General features: G+C 35.3%; 1 protein-coding gene across 1 annotated transcript; it reads right to left on the bottom strand.

Moving 5' to 3' along the window:
* Positions 1-45: 45 nt before the first annotated feature.
* lars (leucyl-tRNA synthetase) lies at positions 46-21,950 on the bottom strand. Its single transcript, XM_005805441.3, has 32 exons — positions 21,834-21,950; positions 21,450-21,571; positions 20,860-20,947; positions 20,376-20,456; positions 19,920-20,057; positions 19,608-19,769; positions 19,311-19,423; positions 18,521-18,584; positions 18,188-18,276; positions 17,682-17,907; positions 16,534-16,621; positions 15,617-15,693; positions 15,422-15,475; positions 15,170-15,310; positions 14,797-14,874; positions 14,576-14,661; positions 14,309-14,374; positions 13,988-14,070; positions 12,669-12,807; positions 12,090-12,302; positions 11,491-11,548; positions 10,576-10,639; positions 9,153-9,336; positions 8,643-8,733; positions 7,529-7,669; positions 6,667-6,807; positions 5,015-5,125; positions 4,731-4,841; positions 3,761-3,865; positions 2,799-2,894; positions 2,471-2,603; positions 46-822 (listed from the first exon to the last, which is right to left on the bottom strand). Exons 1-32 carry the CDS (start codon positions 21,837-21,839, stop codon positions 617-619), a joined length of 3,555 nt encoding a protein of 1,184 aa, XP_005805498.1. The 5' UTR covers positions 21,840-21,950; the 3' UTR covers positions 46-616.

Raw genomic sequence — 21,950 nt, 5'->3', positions numbered from 1 at the left:
ACTATAGCTTAGACCATATAAACAAGCAGAGACAAACAACTTGCAAACATTCAAATATTTTTATTTTTGTGGAAAATCCAGACAAGCACAACTGACAGCTAGAAAATATAAAAGCTGCCCAACAAGCTGAAGAGACATGATATCCCTCACATTTGATGTATAAAATAACACCAGACACATTTCCATTTATATGACATCAGGCATTCGGAGCACAGCAGGATCTGCCTGACAATGAACACAAGTGCTCACCCTGTGAGGAGGTGGTGGTGTGGTGGATTGTTTGTTCAGTACAGATCTGTTTAAAAGCTTAAAAACTCAAAATACCAGACAGGAAAAGACTGACCATTTACAAAACTGCCAAACCTGAACCTTCTAAAAAAGACTATCTGACACAGTAGACTGATGTACTAGTACTGTGAAACAAATGTTAGATTCTGGTGTTATTTCGCTGTCAATTTAAAATTAACTGTAGGCATCCACAAATTAAAAGGAAAAGTGATCTTTTTGTGTCTTTTCTGACTGAAAAGATTTTTGTTCTAACTGCAATAGCTTTTGAAATTTTACAAAGAAACTGCTGAACCTGCTCCTTTGTGCCTGTGAGACAGCCGTTTGTACGTTATTGGATAAGATAAACCAAAGTATCTCCAATGTCTACAGTGAGGCCGTTGTCAGCCAGAGTGACCTTCTTCTCATTAAGATTTATGTTGAACACAGACTTGCTGGAGATGGGCAGCTTGCCTTGCTCCTCCTGTCCCAATATGGGCACGCGCCGTGGGCCTAGCACAGGATCCTCATACCTCATCAGCTTCACTCTGGACAGATCTAGTCGTGAGGTTAAGAAAACGAGAGTCAGGGTAGGCAGAAAATTAAGATAAAAAAACAAACAAACAGAAAAGAGACAAAAAAGATAATCAAAGTATAGGTTAAAGGGGTAATGGATGGAAGGAAGTGAGATAAAACAGAATGTGGTCATGAATTGGATGACATAATCACAGAGAATTCATATTGATTTATAGGAGCCATATTTTTCCCCAGACAGAGTTGAAGTGTTGTGCAAGATTACATGAGTGATCATAAGAACCCCAATAAAAAATATGACAGACATAAAAGAAACCTTTGGTAAAAAATGAAAGAAAGGACTACCAATTTAAGAAATCCTAGACAAATACTTAACAGACATGCCTAAATGTTTTTAAACCATAGTGATTAACATGAACACAAGTGAGTTAAGTTTCTTAATGTCTAAGCTTTGTGTTTGAGGAATTGTGAACCCATTTTGATATTAATAAACAACTGGAAACTGCTTTAATCAGAAAATTTGACGGCTGACCATTTATTGCTTTATCTATTTAACAGATTAGAAAATGATTGAGGAATAAGAGACAACAAACTGAAGAGCCCAGGTGGTTTCAAACTTTTTATACATCAAGATTAAAAAAGCTATTAAAACATGATTTCTTTATCAGAAAGCATAAATTCTCAGATATTTGCATGTCATCTCTTTGCAAACCTGTACAGTTAACAAAAATATATATATGAAGACAAAAAAGACAATCACAGTATTGCTTATTGTATTTTTATAGAAATATGTGCTGGGCAAAAAAGTGTCAGATAATAAATCTTTAAATAGATCTTCAAACTGCATTACATTACATGTTTTGTTAAGGTTTATATTTATTCTTTATGAGAAATGCAATGATTATGCTCTTCCAAGTCAATAACAATTACGCTTCTCTTTAAAGCCTGAATGGCAGATTCTGGATTAAACCCATTTGGATGTTATGATGTCAAACTACAACTTGGTTGTTGCATTTATAGACCAAAAAATATGGAGTTTTATTTAAGAAAGATGAAAAAGAAAATTATGTTTTAGTATCAACAAATTAAAGGGAGTTCTTCAGTCCAGCACCAAAACATACCAGATTTAGCCAAAAAGGCTAACTGTTAACTGCAGTGCCTTTCAGGTTAATCGTATAAACATAAAGAATAAATTACAAAACACAAACTAACGCAGCACAATGAAATTTTCTTTAGGCTACATGCTGTTATGGCTTCATTCAACCTAATCTAATTAAATTTGTAACAGCTGGACTTCCAAGCTGTAGGCACATCTCAGGGGTAATTTCAGCAATCAGCATGCATCTAGCCACAGTTTAGATTGCAAAAAGATCAAAATACTAGTGAATGAGCCATTTTGGTTTTCTACATTTCTATACTGGCAGATGGCAAAGGCTCAGAGAAGTCATTTCTGAGGCAGATTTGAAAACATGCATCTGAATTTGCTTATCCACCAGGAGGTGTGACAAACCAAAAATATGAATCAACACAACTCTGAAGTGACTCACTGGTTTACAGATTATTTTATCGAAACAGAGTGAATATGTTTATGCTCTCTAAAATACAGACTTATAATAAGACGTTTTTGGGTTTCAAAAGGATAAAATCATGTTTCGTAATCTGTGCTGCTAACCTTTTATGAGTCTGTTGACTTTGGCTAGTCGACGGACAATGGCGTCTTTGCTGTCTCCCTGCCGGATGTCGAGCTTTGTGGAAAACAGGCCGTTGAATGGTTGAGGGTTGACCAGGGACACGGCTACTCCAGGCTTGGAAGGAGCAACAAAGTTTATTTCGTTATCATTTTGTTAATCATCAACATAAAGACAACATGATGCATCATGAATGCAAACAAACCTGCAGTTGAACATAAAAAAATAGTATCTGCTAACATTCATAAAACATTCAGAAATAACTGTTTTCTGTCATTTTTTTAGCGTCCATCACACATCGGGAGCCTTTACCTCTGATCTAAACACACTGAACGGTTTCCCAGGGCAACAATCCTCCTTCACTTTGTCATCAGCCTCTGATGCAAATAAGACATCAATCTGCTCCAACTGTATGGGGGAAGAAAACATATCAGTGCACAACTGAGCAGACTAACCACAACGGTGCATTGCTTAGATGTTTTTTGTGCGTTTGCTCTACTGGCACAGACTGGCAGTGTTAACTAGACTCAAACAGTAATCCCAGACTTGTTGCCTGGTCTTACACCAGAATATCACACATTTTGTGTATTTTTGGAGAGAAAACAGCAACTGGAGGTTAAACTAGATGTAAAACAGAATACTGAACAGAGATGCACGACAGAAAACGTTTGTTTTTTTGTTGTTTTTTTACACCATTTGCTCATTTAGTTGTTGTTCCCAGCATGCTTTGCATTGGATGGAATTTGGCCTCTGCATTTTACCATTATTTTTATCCATCTAGACAGGCTGTGAGCAATCTAAGGCTACTTTATTACTTATAAAGCAACAACTCCCCAGTGATCTGAGTTCAGCGGAAGCCCTTTTATAGCAGCAAACTGAAGTCATTTCACCATCTACACCTTTTCTCTGCTGACCGTTCTTTTCTCAGTGAGGTATCACTGATGGGACCTTTGTATAACTACTGGTTTGTGCAGCAAGAAATACACCATGTAATATCCAGTCCTTGAAATGCACAAAAATTCTAGGTTAGCCTTTTAGTTTACTGTGCAAACATATAGGTTTAATTTTTTTTAAATATGTGTTAGTTTGTAAAAAAAATTATTATCTGGAGTTGTAGGTTTATTTATTTGTCAGTAGCCTTTTGGGAGAAAAATAAAGTTGGTTACAGATAATCATTGCCAGCTTGGTCACAGAAGACTGAAAATCAAAGCATTGTGAGCAACAACAGATGAGACTTTGTGTTTGTTGAATCTGAAGAGAGTGAAGTCACAGACCTCCAGAGAATTAGTTAAGTACACCAGGTTCTCCATGAGAACCGCTCGCTCATCAAACTCCAGCTCTAGATCCAAGACTCTGGGGCCGTTCTTCTCCAGGTTCTCCTAAAAAACACAAACGCAATCAAACAGTAAGTAGAATATGAATATAATGCTAAAAGTACTAACAACGCAGCTGCAGAAAATAATTATTGGAAACCGGACACTTTACTCTAAATGTACACCATGTATCTGCAGGATGAGCTTAAAAGACGTAAAGAGCCATAAATAAATAAAGAAGCTTATCATGAATGTTATCAGGGTTATTCTGTTTGATCACTTGAATACAGACTAACGCACCTAAGAGAAGTGACTCATACATTTTTAAAAGAGAAATGCCTTTGATCAGCATTATTATTAGCTGCTTTAATCAAACTGTATATCTATATATATTATACATATACTGTACATAGTTAAGCTCTAAATGAGATAGGAAAAGCACAATCTTTGATGACATTTTAGTGCAGGTATTAAATAGTTCTGTCCACCATTGGATGCTTCGCACTGACTATGTATTATAATAACATATATAGTCAGTACAAAACATTAGCTACCTTAATCGTACCACAGGAGACAACTCAAAATGGGAATATATCTCAATGATGAAAAATACATTTTAAAATAATGTTGCATTTGTGAAAGTTTGGAGTAAAAAAATAAACTGAACAAAAAATCTGCTAAATTCTACAGACTTGCACTAATAAATAAAACATATATAGTTATGTATTCATTAACAGGGATAAATCTCATGATTGCATCTTTTCTGAAATATTCAATCAATCAAAAACCCTACAACATATTAGTTTCGTGTATTAGGCCTTAAAACAAAGAAAATAAGAACTGGTCAAAATCAGAGTCAAAAACTGGTATTTGCCAGAAAAAGCCTGAATAGTGCACTTTCAATGTGACCCTTAAAACTAATAATAAATACCTTGATCATGGCAACAAATGGCATGACTCTCTTCATGTACTTCTTCAGCTCAGGCAGGGCTCCCAGCTCGCTGGCTATGACTTTGTTGTCTGGCAGGATCCCGTTGTTGCTCTGGTCACAAACACAAAGAGGTGCTACAGATTTAAACAAAAGCTGAGTGTGAACAGTCAGATGAAAAGGACAGCTGAACAAGTACCAGCGTTAACTTGACTGTGTCTTAAACACAACTATATAAAAAATAAAGAGCAAACAAACATTGTTCTGTGGAAGGTATTTTTTTTTACCTTGTAGTGCTTGCCGAGGAGAAATAAGGCGCTGTGTTGCCATGGAGGGTAGCTCTTAGCCACATAAATAGTGCAGTGGGACGGCTTAGCAGGGGGCTTAGAGTCACCTTTCTATGAAAGGAGAAAAATGCATTTAAGAAAAAAATAAATAAAAACAACCTTTTAGATGTGATTGATTCATTGTTAACTCACAACACAAGGTGGTCGCAATGGAATACCACTTTGGGGTTACTTAGGATGATATAACAAATACATATGCTTTTTGATGCTCGTTAGCAAGTGATCTGTTCATTTAATTTACATGGCAGTCGTGTACCTACAGACTGTACCACATGAGTCATGATGGGGAAAAAGGTTCATACTGGAAATATAATTTCTGTAAAGTCACATGGGTTTTTAGCTCAACTGCAGCAATTTAATTGTGCATAATTTATATTTAATTGAAACAAAACATTTGTTTCTAGCCACTTTAGTCATTTTTAAATATGTATATTACACAAATGACAGACGGGAGCTTTCTAGGCTAATATAAAATATATTATCAGAAATCTCTACTTTCTAACAAAGGTTAAATATGAAACCATATCATAAAATTAAAGTCAGTCCTTCCAGTTGTTTGTTTCCCTCTTTTCCTATTTTCTCCCAGTTCTGCCCCTGTGCTCCCAAAACATTGGTAACAAATCAATAACTTCGGCCTGGAAGCCCAAGATATCGCCTGTCTTAGATAACATTGTCAGTACACCTGCTTTGATTTTCCCTCTTGGCTGCAGAAATCCACATAATGAACAGACAAACTTTTCCATTGTGAACACAAGACTCAACACTTTTGGTTTATCCAAAAGCATAACAGATGCTTCAGGAAGCTCAACATCAATAATCCACACCTGCTGCATTTCAGGCATGACACACAGAGAAATAATTCAAATAAATCATTTTGCTTCTGAAATCAGTAAAAACTTGATACATTCTTTTTACCCTGATGGTCAAGAAAAAAAATTCTCATTTGTATTAAAAAAAAAAGACCAAACAAAAGCCTTCTCTAGTCTGAAGTCGATTTCTTTTAAATTATTTTTTTTTCCTATTGTGCTTCCCGTGCAAACAATAATAAACTGTGAAACATCTGTTGACAGAGAAAAAAAAACACTCCAGTTTCTGACTGTTTGGGAGTTTTGGTGCACAAAAGGTTTGGTTTTCATTCAACAAGGAAAAAAAAGAAACTATGAAAAGAGTTCGATCAATTTTAAAATTGATTTTTACTCTTACAAAAAGTCATCATATCTACAATGTAAAGAACATGCAACAGCTTTTACACGTTTCAGAAAGTTAAATTTAAATGTGAAGCCTTTCCAAGATCCTCGTGATTTAAATTTAATACCAGTGTATAAGACATTTTATTCATTGATAACTAATCTATAATGACAAACAACATAGGTGGTTTTGATTTTAATTCCCTAGAGCCAGGCGTGTTGTATTAGTTTTGCCAAAGGATAAACTGAAAACCTCTGAATCTACAAGTAAGTGATCTGCAAAACAGAATAAAAAAATATGCAACACTAAATAAAAAAGCATGAATAAAAAGGTTCACTGAAGAAGCTGTGAATTAGTAAGCATATTGATTTGGGACACAACCAAGTATAGTAGACATATTATACCTTGTTTTTGGGAGGAAGCATGTATGCTTTGAGTCTCAAACGGAGGTCGTGTGCCGTCTCCATCAGGTACTGAGAAGAACGAATCAGAACCTCATCGACGGGGCCGGCCACGGGCCATGATGCCTTCATTAGAGAACCAGTCTGTGAGAGGCAAGCAGGAGAAGAGTGAAAGGAGATTCTTATTTTTAAAAAGTAGAAACAAAAACTGGTCTCATCAATTATATAATCAAAAGTCACAGTGCTTATGTAACGGCTCTAGCAGGAATCAGTTGTGCTTGAGCGTGTAGAAAAGCAACATATGATTTCAGCTTGTGGTACCAAGCACAGGATGTGGGGAAAATAAAGGTAGTTGAGGGGGGCTCTTTTGTTGTTGCTAAGCAACAACTGAAAAACATATCTCCAACACAGCAGCACTCCTTCATATTCGCAAATTTGAGTGTTAAAAATATTCATGGCTCTCAGTGCTACAGGAAGCGTGTAACAGTGAGTGCACTTGCTTCATGGTGTAGAGGAAACGGCTCAGCGTGAAGACAGGCTCCCAGCAGACTTGGATTTCACCAGTGCGAACTTGTCAGTAGCCATTTCACACCAGTAAATGAGCAGTGGGAACAAGTGCTACTGAGGGCCAGCCGTGAACCTGGAAGTTTAAGCTTTCCGATCCCAGGTGCTCTTCATGAATGTAAATTAACACATTACGGTGACCCGTTTTGGTTGGCTGCATTTCTCTGTTGTATGTAAAAGTCTATGACGAGGAAAAAGCCCCAAGAGAGGATGGGAGGAGAGAATCAAAGCCAGATTTATACCCTGAGAGCACACCGTGAACACTAAAAGCAGAGAAATACCAAAAGTCTGTGTTACATACCTTGCCCAGTAGACTCCATGTGTGTTCACAGAGGTGTGGACAGATGGGGGCCAGCAGCAGTGTTTGTCTCTCTATGAACTGGAAGACAAGGTCTCTGTGCATGCCTTCAATAGCCAGCTCACGGTACTTATCTTTAGCCGCCTAAAGCAAAAACATGAACAGTTTTAAACTTCCACATCAGTTACAATATGCACAATGCTCCAACAACAAAACAATATTACTATCCCTGATAAATGCTTAGAAATGGATACATGAAAGGGTAAAATGAGATGAAGAAAAACAGACCTGTAAGAATCAGTGTATACTGTAGCATGATCCAACAGCAACAAATCGAAATAAATGTGCTGTCAAAGCTGATCAGACTTTCATATTAACTTAAATGACTTCTTAAAAATTGTGTCTAATCAGAGCTACTCCTCTGATGCATCACTCAATTGTTTTTCGATTTCAACCAAGAATTTCATGAGGCATTCCTTTAGAACCAGCATCATTAACAGCAAGCATGTTCAGTTTAGAAGATGTAAAGATCTTCTATTCTTAGTACTGGTAAGGTTTTTAATATAAAACAAAACAGTATAAAAAATATAACATTTTGTAGGGTCACAAATAAATATATTGCAAATAAAATATTGGCAGCATTTTAGAAATTTGAGCTGAGGAACTTTATGGTTTTTAGCAAGTACATAAAGAGATTGCTGTTTTTGATGTCAGTACAAACCACACTAATAATGAACAGAATAGAAATGTGAAATTAGTAATCTTTTAAAGGTAGAAAAACTAAAACAAATGCAATGCTTTTAAATACAGTTATTTAAAAGAAATTTCTAAATCAGTTAAAATTGGTTGGTGGACTAGCTTGTTTATAGAGTGACACTCCCCAAAAAACCCAACATATTATAGGCTAGATCACATTGAAAACTATTTATAAGCAGCTCTTAGATCTTTAGACACTTGCCTTGCAAGTTTTAATTGCTATTTTTTATATATATGTTTCAAAACAATTACAGAAATTTTAATGGTTCATAACATTTCTCATAATAGTGTAATCTCAACGCTTTAGAGACATTCTTATTTTTTGAGCTAAAGATATTTCTCAGAAAGTTAATGTACTTACCTGGAACTCAAAAAAGCCGCTCTTCAAAGCCTCCTTGTACATCATCCTCTCATAATGCTGCTCTGTCTTCAAGATGCCTGCATTCATTTCACTGGAGAAAAGATAAAGTCCATGTAATTATATAACATAAATTATATAATAAATAAGAATAGCTGAGCTGTTGCACTGAGATAGAATGCTCATTTTCATAAAACTTCAGTGTTTCACAATGCAGCTTTTCTAGGACATAAGAGCCTTTTGTTATAAAAGACAACCCTACTGCAGAAAGTGCCTCATAATTAGCAGGTAAAAATGGCAAGTAATGATATACATGTTACTCAAAAATGTTTTAGGGTGAATTTTAATCAAATTCAAAACAATTTTTAAAAAGTTAAGAGAAAACATCCTTCTGAAATGCACTGTCATAAGATTATTATGAAGGCAGATTCCAGATAATATGAAAAGAAATGCATGCATCAAGTTCTTGATCTTTACAAACCTCACCATTACTTAGCTCATTTTACCACATACCTTGCAAACACACGATCGTTGAACGTGTCAACGGGCCCTGTCCTCAGGTTGTTCTGGTTAGCAATCATCTCCTTCACCCACTCCACCCACGTGTAGAGGCGAAGAATGCCAGCGTCAGCCATGGTCTCCACAAAGTTAGCGTCTTCCACCGTGTCCCCAGCGTCAGCTAGAGCCAGACGCATACCTGAAAAGAACAAAGCGATGCAAAATCCACAGAACACAAACTTCACTTAGATTATGTAGTCTGAAAAATGGGTTGTGTTTAAAACAAATGTGTTTAGTGCACACGCACCATGCAAACACTGTACATAGCACTCCCTAAGTTTATCATTTGCTATATTTAAACTGGGGATGCACAATACATTTGCATTAATGTCAGTATGGCCGTTAGTCATTTTTTAACATAAGGGGGTCTGTTCCATAAATAAAAGTGGGATGATATTAATAACTGATTTCCATTTTTCTCTTGTTTCTATTTGTGTATGTGTTTCAGGTTGAGGAGGGGGGTTGGTCATGTGGTGTTTGTTTAGTCATGTGACAGTGATGCAGCACAGGAAGTAGAAATGTTTAATTGAAGCAGAGAAACAATGTCGACTATATGGTCATGTTTTTCAAAAGGGTAGGAAAATATATTCAACATTGATAAATATCAGTTATAAGTCATAACAGCAGTAATAATATTGAATATTGATATAAATATGGCAACTTTACAAATTGGTGCATCTTGTAATTCCTGTTATTCATAAGGCTTTGGAGGAAGAGAACTTGTATTTCAAAAATATTTTAATGATGGTCTAAGTAATACATGTAGCAGTTCACACAAACACAGCACACAAGATTCTTTTTAAACATATCCCAATTAATTCTTATTGGTCCCCATGGCATCCTAAAATTATCTCAGCTTTTTTGTTTCTATTTTGAAGGCAGCCTCTTGAGTCAACTATGTGAATGCATGATTTAGGATTTAGGACACATAATCTGACTACCCAAAGCCAATAAAAAATAGTTGGACCCAAGAAATCGCACACATTGGGCATTATTTGTGGTTCTTTTAAATGTTTTATAAGAATATTCAAAATTAAGCAAAGACTTACATACTACATACTAACAATTAAGAGTTGCTATAGGCTGTTATGAACAGCTTTTTTTTTTTTGAAAAAAAAAAAGCTTTATTTCTTAAAGCTGTTCACAACAGCCTGGAGCAACTCTAATTGTAACCTGGGAATACGATTGTGTTCATGTTCAATTATAACCGCTACTTGGACAGAAAATGTTTACAACATAATCCAGTGAAATACCCTCTACAGTGTAAATATACATTGAAATGGACAAGAAAACTCTTACAAGGAGAAAAAGAAGAAAAGATTGAAGATGATACATAAAATGCAAAAAGATCCAGAATAGATGAAGAAATTGACATTACCGTCAGCTGAAAACTTGCTGATGGCTTGGCTGAGAGTGAGAAAGTTTCCTGTTGATTTGGACATCTAGTAAAAGAACAAAAACATTTTTTACATATAAGTTCAAAACAAATGCATTCATCAGCTTCAGATGACTAAAAAACAGGTACATATTGAAAACAGAAATACTAAACGGTAAACTAAGCAACTTCAAAAAGTATTTAAAACACTTTACAAAGTACGGAGCCCTTTAGAGGATATGGGGAAAAAAATTCTCTTTTGCATTACCTCGCAATATGTTTTACGTTACCTCGCAGTAATGTACTGATTAGTTCATGCGACATAATTGAATACTGTAAGCCTTACTTACGGTGGTCATCACACCTTCTGCTATAATACAAGGCTTTCATGAGGTTGTTCCATGTATGTTAATATCTCATTGTGAAATATCAGAATTTTTATATATTTTCTTTAGGATAGAAATGCACCACAAACCTATGATATAAACAGAAACTTTCCATAAGAAAGAAATAAAAAGGAAGGGAAAAAAAATACATCCAAACTATTTGGACCATTTTTAAGTTATTATTGCAGGGTAATAAAGTCATGTGACAGTTTTGATTGCGTCTTTTTAAAGGGCCGTTTTCCCTCAGCTTTACACAAACAGACATGCAGCAAATAAATTGATTTTTGAGTAAATCAGTTTTTTGCACCAAAGAGTTAAGAATAAACACTGAGGCTCTTTAAAGGTGTAAACATTTGAAATTTTAAATTGACATTTGTGACTGTATACAAAATAAACCACCAAATAAAAACAAAATATACCATTTGCTGCCTTCATAAAAAAAAACAAGAAAAAAATTGCTTTATATTCTCTTCAGGTTTTAGTATTACTAAAAATTAAAAAAATCATTATGATCTAAAAATGCTTGACTTACCTTTTCTGAGTTAAGGAGCAGGTGTCCGTTTGCTCGAACTGCTTGAGGCCACTTCCCACTGTAATAGAAAAAAACCCATTAATTCTATTAATGTTGGGTTTCCAAAATGAATTTCCTCTCCTGTCGTTTTGCTGATGGAGAGCAGCATCTGAAACTTTGTTGAAAAATATAAAAATATAAAACAAAAATATAGTTAAGGCTCTGTTAGCGCTCCACGCCCCATTATTCAGAAGGTTTCAAGTCATTTGTAGGCTTCATCTGCCACATCAGCAATGGAACTCTAAGAAACTACTCTGAAGTATAGAAATGTTTTCAGCACATAGGCATTACAGGGGAAATGTAAACATTGACTCAAATGTGATATTAATACAAAGAGCACATTCATAACTGTACACATTGGAGTGGCTGAAATCTGTAACAGTTTGCATCAACATAATGTGGCAAAATGTGACAAAGACAAATAAGCAAGGGCATTTTTGAAAGGCATTGTAATCATTTACATTTTTCATGTGAACTATAACTCCCAACTTCAAACTAAATAATAAAACTCTAAAAGTTAAACCCGCATTATACCAGCAGGTCAAACAAGAAAAACTCACCTGTCTTTGGGCCACATGGCTACATGGTTATACAGATAATAGGTGAGGTGGTTGGGCACAAGATCCTTTCCAGACGCACGGACATCCACCGGGTACCAGTACTCAAACTCCCTCCGCAGTCTCTGCAGATGCTCCTTAGGGATGTCGGTCTTGGGAAAAGGAGACGACTTAAAGAAGATAAAGTCCCACACCTCTCTAGTCATCTGCTCTGGCCTGTCAAAGAAGGAAAACATGGCTAAGGGCACAAGGAACAGAATACTGGGCTTATGTGCATTAAATGCTAGGGGTGACTATAAGCTTTAACGAATCTGGTATTCTACTGAGAAAGCGATGTATTTAGGTGCTTTTAGCAATCTTCAGCGATACAAAGTTGTGGATTCCAGCATCAGTTTTCTTCATTTGTTACATGTTAGAAGATGTTTTTAATGAGTCTACTCTATTCTAACTCTCTGGAATAAAATGTCTGGTTGATTGTTGCAGAGAAAAAAAAAGACGAAGAAGAAGAAAAAACAACAGATATAAACAGCTTCAAGTTCAATATTTGCTTTAAGTGCAGGTCTGTGTGTGGCAAATAATTACTTGATGTCCAGTGGAGAGTCGCCTTGTCCGTTCAGCACACCTCCCTGGAGGAGGTGGGCAACAGTGTAGTAAGCCATATAGATTGTGGAGTCTGATAAAGACTCGATCAGCCACTGCTCGTCCCAAGGCAGCCGTGTTCCTATGGTAACCACGGGACAGAGTCACACACAGACAGACAACCAAAGAAACACACAACAAAAATACTTAAAAGATAAAATAATATTTATTACTTTGTACTGATTAAATGCTTAAGACTGCTAATTAAATAAATTATCAGTCTTGTTCCACTTGGTTCACATTCAGACAAAACAATTCTTGGTAGATAACCAAAGATTTGGATTGAGTTGTGTAATCCTTCCAAAAATAAACAGCGAAGCAATCTGGTGATGCCAGAAGACAAAACCACAAGTAATCTCTAAACAGCTGTTATGACAGATAACCTGGATTTTATATACTTTAAAAAATAGCTATGGTGACAAGGAGCAAAAATCCATTTTTATTTTGTTTTTAGTTTCAGAACCTCTTGGCTCATCTTTTTGTGTTACAATAATGATGGAAAATGATCGTATCAGTTACCATACTAGACAAAAACAATTAGGCATCGTGTGATAATAAACAAGAAACTCCAACTAATATTTGCAACTTAAAAATCTGAATGAATCTGTTTGTTATTTAAACTTTTTGACCCATTTCCCACTATTAGCTTCTTGAGGGCATCAATAACTGCCGTATATATGCTTCAAAATATAACTGATTGCAATCATTATTTTTAGAGTACTATTTGTGCTTGTTAAGCAGTGACGCATTTTTAGCAAAAAACCACAAAAACATATATTTTAGATACTTTTTCACAGTACTGAGATTTCAATAAATGCAACAAAATTACAATTACAATTTCTGTATTGTCCTTATTCTGTATTGTAATGTTTTACTACATCAAATGCATTTTTATGTCCTCAAATTATAAAACTCTAGCTGTAATCACACTTATCAAATATTTTATTTATTTTAGAAAAAAACATTTTATTTGAATCTACAAGAATGCAGGATATATTTAGCATTATTTAGGCTCCATACTGCATCTATTCTTGCAGGAACACAAGCTAGTGCTAGATGCTCTGTGACCAGGCCTTTGTCTCCATCTGTAGACAAAAAACCCTTTACACAAACAGCAGTTTGAAACTTTCAGGTATCACACTGTTTTCTTCCATCTTTTACATGGTTGCATGTCAGGTGAAGAAGAAACAGAAGAAATAGGATTATGGGGATTTTTTATGTTATTGAACACATTACACAAAACTGTACACTGGTCTACCTACCAAGTCCGTAGGTGCGAGAGCAGGCATGTTCCTGTAGCCAGGCTAACGCTGCCTCAAAGTTTCTTCTAGTCTCCTCACAAAATCTAGAATTTTGTACACAAAAAATACAGAGTAGGTAAATTATTTTGACCTTGGAGTGTTTTATCTTTTCATATAATTTTTTCCAGCAGCTTCCAAAAAAGCCTAAGAACAATGGAGATAAATATGCATTTCCATTATAGCAAACAAGCATTTCTGATTTGTTATAAGACCCCTGAGAAGTGGGCTCAAACCACAGGAAACAAACAAAAAATATTTAGATAATGTAGTCATTGTTTTTACGTTTCCAGTGACTTGAGGGCTGCATTGGCCTGCTGCTTCCACTCAGCATCTCCGTAGTCCAAATACCTGTCCAAATACCAAAACAATAGTTGTATTGATCTGTTCAGAGACTGAAGCAAAACACAAATATAAAATTCTCTAGAATGAATGAACCAAATAGAGCATGTATCTTGGATGAAAATTCAAAACACTCAATACCCATAAATAGAAATAAAAATGTATTCAAATGACAAAAATACAATTCTATATAATAAAGATTGCGCTTACCACTGGTCACAAAGCGCCACCACACACTCATCTACTGAACGTGACATGACCTGCTTCTCAGGCTCCATGTAAATCAAGGCCTCACCCTGTAACAGATAAATATTGTACAAACTGAAAATTGTAAAGTAATATGAAAACATGCATTATACAAACACCCCACGCTAACACATCTGTACACAGATGTATAAAGAACTAAATCCAGATGAAGTTAAGCATGTTACCTTCTCAACCATCATCATCTGGATCGGCTTCTTCACATCTTGGACCTTCTGCCCCTTGTATCCCTCGACTAGCATGATCTGAGACATTTATTCACAAAAGTTCATTAATATTAATGAAATGTAATTATTTTAAAACTTCTCACATCAATAAGTGGGCAATGTATCCGTAGAGTTTCAAGAAAAACAGAAATTCTGTGCAACAATTTATTAACATGACAACTTTGTGACATGAAACAAAACAATACAAACAAAACAATCAAAACCAGTTGAAAGAAATGCAAACATCAGTGGATAATTTTATATTCAACCCAGTATTTATAATGAAACTTTTCAAACCTAAAGTTAAATCATTATTTAGTTGTTTGAAACCTACCCCTTCATAAAATCCCTTCAGGTAAACCTTTTCTTTGGCTTCAGCCAGTTTGTCTTTGTCATTTTGGCTCTGGATCTTCAGCTCATCACAGACGAGAGGGGCTGAAAGGTTTCCAAAGCCTGGGATTTCAATGATGGGGACCTGAGGTGTAGGCATTTAAAAATTATAAATAATGTTACACTGGGAAAGTACCATTAAGTAAGTATGTCCAGTCCAAGTGAAACCAAAATTACTTTTAAAAGAGTTGCTTACCGGCTCAAAAGGCAACACCATCTTATCCTCAATTCCATATTTTTCCCTTAGAGCCTTTAGGAAATTCAAGAATTAATAATTAATTATATATTGTATTTTTTTCTATGAATTCTCAATGAATTGCACAGCAGACACTATTTATGCATAAAAAGATTTACATAGGTGTTATTCTCTTAAAGCAGAAGGTTATGTCACCTGTTTCTTTTTGATGTCCCTGAGAGCAGCAATGTCATCAGGAGCATCAGATGGCACGCTGGTAACAACCCCAGTACCTGGAGACAAGGAGAAAAAAAGTGCAAGAAAATGCACATGAACAAAACTAATTTATTTCATTCTACTTGGTTCCAAATCTAATAAATGCCCCATGCTGCCACATTTCATTATCTGCTGTGCAGCAAGCACTGGAGCAACAAACGAACTGTGAGAAAGGACACACAAACATGATCTCATTTACTGTTGCTCATTATACTCCATAACCCTTCAAGACAAGATGACAGATTGAGCATGAGAAATTCATTATTATTCATATGGATATTGTGACATTTCGGTTTAGTGATTCAGAAATTCAATTTATGAATATTTACAGAAATCCATCAACAGGACAAAAAATTACTTAGGAGCAAACAGCAGCTTTTCAGCAACAGTAGCTAAAAATAAAATATCTGCAATAATAAAGGTCTATTTGGGGTACCAATTAAACTCCAAGTGGAAAAAAAAGAAAAACATTCAGTATGTCATCAGGACATCACTATATACACTGACCTTTTAAAGATTCAAACCGCTTCATGTTTTTTTCATTAACCTGTGATGAATGTGTTTAGGGCACTTGTAGCCAATTCTTCTTAATTTAATATCATCATAAAATTTTTCATCTGATTTATAAAATATACTGCAAATTTGAAATATAATATATCTTACCCATTGAAAAATTGCAAGAAATAAAGCAATGTTCGAAAAAAAACAACTAAATAAACTAAACTGCCTAAATATGAGAGATCTAGAAAACTGTTATAAAAGTGCAAATTTTTGCCTTTGTGAGCAACACTGGCAAACAGACTAATACAAATTAATGCAGTAAAGAACTGCATTCATATATTTTGAAGGACTCATACCTTTGTCCTCCTTAATGGTGAGCATTGGCAAAGCATAGATGATCTTATAGGAGGTCAGAGGAGCACTTAGGGCACAGCCAAGGATGTCCTAAACAGAGAAGCAATGTTATGTCATTGAGAACTTGTGCTCATTTAAGAATTAGATATTTAAATTCAGTTCAAATTTCTGATTCAAAGTTCATATTTATAGGAAACTCAGAAACAATTAACGAGCAGCAAATTATTATGTTTACATCAATAAAGATTATATTTTAGATGCACTTGTATTTATACATGGCTGCTAAACACTTTTACAAAGTTTGAGATCTTATTAAAATCTTTATGATTGAAAGTTACAACCTCCATGTAAACCGTTAACTTCATAACTTAGACAAGTTTTCAGCTTGTGATTGTGTAAAATACAGTAAGTTTCATTACAGTTACTGAAGTCAAGTTTTAGCCAGTTATTGAAATCTCTGTCTTTAAGGCAGATGTTAATAAATACCATCTTCCTTGATGGAAAAGCTGGTAGCGGATGAAGTAAAAATAATGTTCAGATTCCAATTCCCCTAACAACAATAACCCAGTTTCAGGAGCTTCCATCTCCCAAGGGTCCCAGTAACAGACTGAATCCTAACCTGTTCCACCATCTTTCTGAATGGGTTATTTGCTGCTCTTCATCATAGGCATGTGGTTTTTTTCACAGCATTTCAACACCAGTCAGAACTACATCACACAGAATGGATGATTACCATTTGTGCAGTCTGAGAGGAAATGTCACTCTGACAAGGAGCCAAATTCTCTGAATGGAGCGCAGAGAACAGCCTGAAATCGGTCAATCTGAGCTTATCGCAGGTAGCCTTTTGATAATTCAAAACGTTCTTCTCTTCAGCCATGTAGAACTTTTTTTTTCACTCTGAATAAATGTGAAAACACATAAGTTCATCACTTCTTTTGTATAACTGATATCCTGGAGTTATTTTGATCTAGAACATGTCAGATATTAAGGCTTTGTTTCTCAATTAAATAATTTATCTCTCAAATCAAAATGTAAAATAATCTGGCAGCCTGTCAACATTGTTTCCTGCCTCTCTCTCATTCATCTAGACTTGATTATTATCTTAGTATCTCTTGTGTTTGTTGGGTGCAAAACATAACAGGCTCTCTACCTGCCCAAGTATTTCCATGATCACTGGCACCACTCCATTCTCCTTGGTGAAGCCCTGGAAAGACATGTTTCTGGCAGACCTCCTGGTGGAGATGAAGACGTCTCCGTTGGCCGTTTCAAAGGCGACATACTTCATGTCGGGTCTTACCCAGCAGTTGGTCTGACCGAACATGGTTTCTGGTCTCAGAGTGGCAGCAACCAGGAAGATGTTTTTGCCTTTCATACCACTGTGGAAAGGATAGCAGGTATTCAAATCTGACTTCTTTGTGAAGAATTAGTATATTCAGTCATATTAGTTTCAAATTTATTTACATAAGCTTGATAAAAAAAAAAGAAATCCTAGGAAATTGCAAAAAGAAAAGAAGAGGAGACATCACACAATTCTGTTCAAACAAGCAATTTGGAAACAGGAAATTACGAGATTATGCGTTTAAAAGCCAGTGCAAAAAAAAGAAGAATTAGTCAACAATACATATCACAGCAAGAAAGACCATAGTCATATTTTACCTGCTATAAAACACTTTGGATTTAAATTTTGCAGTGTAAGGTTCAACCACCTTCATCTTGATGAGTGTGTATTCCTGAGGTCCCACACCCTGCAAATGACAGAAATTAAACAAAATGCTACACTTTGGTCATCATAGTGTGAATAAGGTTACATGTGATGTCTTTGAATGAAAAACTAATTTATATGGAATCACAAGCCTTCAGTTTAGATAAACTGGTGTTAGGATATAGCTGAATATTTTACATGCATAGTAAATTGAATAAACATTGTTTATGCACATTACAACATTTTGAACTTGGTGTTTGACATTTTAATAAGCACAATGTGCATACCTCCCCAGTTTGCCTGTCATGATCCATGCATGGCTGTCCGTCCTTGGGAGAGTAGATGGTGTACCTGTAGAGAGGTAAACAATATTCACACCAAACTCCACTGAAACAACTTTAAAGTTAGTTGTCATCCTTTATTTTTCATAAACATTCTATGAAACTGATTTTACATTCAGTTGGTAACAAGAAAGACAGCACAGGACAGGAAAATATGTTGCCTTGCTAAAGTGTCCACAACCCTGGAGCATATATTTTGACATGGAAGGATACGTGGTTTTCCACATTTTTTTAAACAACTGAAAATCTGAAGTTTGGTGTAAACTGAATTCAGGTCAGATTTGTTGGTTGTGTGATTCTGTCAACAGATCTTTCCAACTCCACAAGAGTTACTACCATCATTTTGGCTTCTTCACATATCAATGTTCTCTCTATGCAGCCTGTTAGTTTTGATGGACAGTCATGTCTTGGTAAGTCTGAACTTTTTTCCAAATTAATCATAGTAAAAAGAGTTCAACATAAAATGCACTCCAAACTTTATGATTTTTAAAATTAAAACATTTTGAAAACACATTTTAATTTTCTTCCATTTCAAAACTATGTTCTAAATTTTCAAATTCCTGTACAATATGATAAAAGTTTGTGGCTGTAACCTGATAAAACATGAACAAGTCAAAGTGGTATGAAAATTTGTGCTAAGTAGTAAAATTCAACTGATGTAAGAAATAAAAATTGCATAGGTTTACGCAACTGAACAAAAGTACAACTGTACAAAAAGCCCTAATTAAAAATGTACCTTTTGCCAAACTTGATCTTCTTCCTGTCTTTCAGGGTGAGAAAATGCCACCTGATGAAAGAGTCGTAGAAGGGGTTCACATCAGTAGTGATGAAAGACCGCCTCCAATCCACCTACAGAATAACACAGATTATTAATTTTTTTTAAATTTTGATGAAAGGGATTTGCCCCAATGATACAACAAAAAAGCACAAAAAAGCACACAGAGTTCAGATTTATATAAATCTAATTACTTTGAGTATAAACAAAATAGAAAGACAAGCAATACTGCAAGTAATAGTTTATATGTTTAGTCACCTTGACTCCCATTTGTCTGAGGTCTTTGATTGCCAAAGGAGGGAAGTACTCCAGCCAATGTTCTGCCTCAGCAAACTTGGCAATTTCATTGTCATTTAGACCTAAAGACCTCATGATGTCCCACTGGTATGCGGAAGATCCAGATTTGGCCACCGCTTTACTCTGACAAAGAGATTTTCAGTCAGTGAAAACAGTTTACATGAAAGCAGTTAAAAAAATAGATACAAACACAAACATAGAATATTCCATTCCGTTTACACTAAGACACAATTTCAATGTAGGAAATTATTTCAGCTGTCAGATGATCCCAACCTTCCTGCCCTTTGATTTGTCCTTGATGATGATTTCATCAACAGCCTTAGGTTTCTCCTTTTCCTCTTCATCCTCATCTGGAAACAGGGGAGGGTTTCCATACAGCTCCATCTCTCTCTTCAGCTTGTCTGCACAGGCCTGATAAAGTGAACAAAATGTATGAGATATAGCATGTGGGTGCTTTAAAACAGAGTTGGTGATGGAAATGAAGATCATATTATTGATTGTTTTAAGTGGAATACATGGAGCAGAAAGGCAAATGTGATGTTACCGCAAACTACTTTCATAAAACTCTTTATTGAAAACCATCAGATTCAACAAGTACTTGTTGCATAATGCAACTTACATTAATTTTCTGTTGGGGATTCTTATACTATTAAACACTTTTTATTGTTTAAAGTAAAAGCAAAGACAGACTGTAGTAACTAAAAATGAAAATAATAAGAAGATGCCAACCTTGATTGGCATTCCTGTGCAATGCAGACCAAATGGGAAGAGGCATTTCTTCCCCTTCAGAGACTGGAAGCCAACAGCAAACTGCAGGAACAAATCAGAACAAGAGAAGCTCAGAGGAAAAAGTGGAAGATATTTAACATTTTCAAGCTACCAGAGGTAGAGCATCCTGGAATATTTTTTATGTAATATATTATTTCAACCAAGGGCACTCTGCACAATCAATAAATTAATAAATTTCTTAGGAAAACACACTTCTATGAACAGTCCATTAAACTAATAATTCTCAATTAAAACCAAATTAAGCTCAGGATTCTGATTTGTTTTAACATTGAAATTACAGTGATTTATTTCTTCCATATCTTGTTTTTGAATTTACTACAAGTAATACGGTTGTTTAAAAAAACTGCTAACAATTTTATTCTAATAAGTGAACAGGATGAATTTAATTTCTCTGTATTCACCTTAGTCCGAGTTCCCAACTTACCTCACACTTTGACAAGCTGAAAGTATGGCCAAGATGCAATCGACCATTCATATACGGATAAGGAAAGGAGACAAAGTACTTGTTTTTGCTGTAAACAAATAAAAAAATGAAAGTTATAAATAAAGACCTTTTAGTTTCTTCCTGTTTTGGTAACTGTGGTCTTACACCAGACAGTAACAGATTTGTAAGTGAAGAGGCAGTTATTTGATTTTTATCTGGAAATGAAAAAAAGACGTCACCCTAAAGTTTCACATTTTATGGTATTTCTGTAATTTTTTAACAGAAACATATGATCTGGGTGTCATGTAAAAATTTGTTTAATTGGTTTTTGATGTGAAATTGTTTGATTCGACATGTTATTTGCTGACATACCTGTTTAATTAAATGTATTTAAATTCTCTCTGTACCCATGTTCTCTTTCACTTCAACAGACGTCACAATATAATGAGAACATATTCATCACAATAAGATAAACATCTGCAGAAGAAATATTGTATTTAACGTACACTATAAAATATGATATCCGTTTTGTTACCTCAACAGAGCAAATTTTCAAGGCAAACTAAATGACAATGACAGCAGCTACTCACTTTGAAGTTTCTCCCACAGTTGACGGTGCGTCAACCTCAAATGCTCTCTCCTTCTCCCATTTCTCCTGGATTTCCAATTCAATCTTTCTCAAGTAGTCCAACTTGGCTGTCCCCTTTCGTTCCTTGAATACAATGTTAAGCAAGAATTTATTTCTTGGAGAAAATTCCCAATTGTTTAAAATATCAGTAAACTCATGTTGATAATGTAATAGCAAACATAACGACATTGATTTCATGTTTGGCATAAGATTTAGGCAGCTGGCTCGGGAGCTCATGCTAGCTTAAGTAGCTTTCAGCTACAATAAGTTCACACATAAAGATAGAAAGTGTATTCATTTACTCTGTAGAAGTACAAATCACTCTGAAATACATCTTAGAACTTACCGTCATTCTTTAACAACTTGACAACAACGTGCTTTTCTGTAGCTTAAAGAGAGGAAATAATATAAAACTCCAACGACAAGAGAAACCCACGCCACCAGGGTCTGGATGATGACACCG

This window comes from Xiphophorus maculatus, chromosome 11 (assembly GCF_002775205.1).
Source record: "Xiphophorus maculatus strain JP 163 A chromosome 11, X_maculatus-5.0-male, whole genome shotgun sequence".
Taxonomy (NCBI): domain Eukaryota; kingdom Metazoa; phylum Chordata; class Actinopteri; order Cyprinodontiformes; family Poeciliidae; genus Xiphophorus; species Xiphophorus maculatus.
Note: the sequence above shows the minus strand (reverse complement) of the source record. Positions and strands in the feature narration are given on the sequence as shown.

Excerpts from the sequence above, each read along its gene's own strand:
- lars (XM_005805441.3), bottom strand. Across the intron at positions 14,375-14,575 it reads GTGGCGCTTTGTGACCAGTG|GTATTTGGACTACGGAGATG; the intron begins GTAAGCGCAATC and ends GTATTTGGACAG. Across the intron at positions 823-2,470 it reads AGTCAACAGACTCATAAAAG|ATCTGTCCAGAGTGAAGCTG; the intron begins GTTAGCAGCACA and ends CCTCACGACTAG.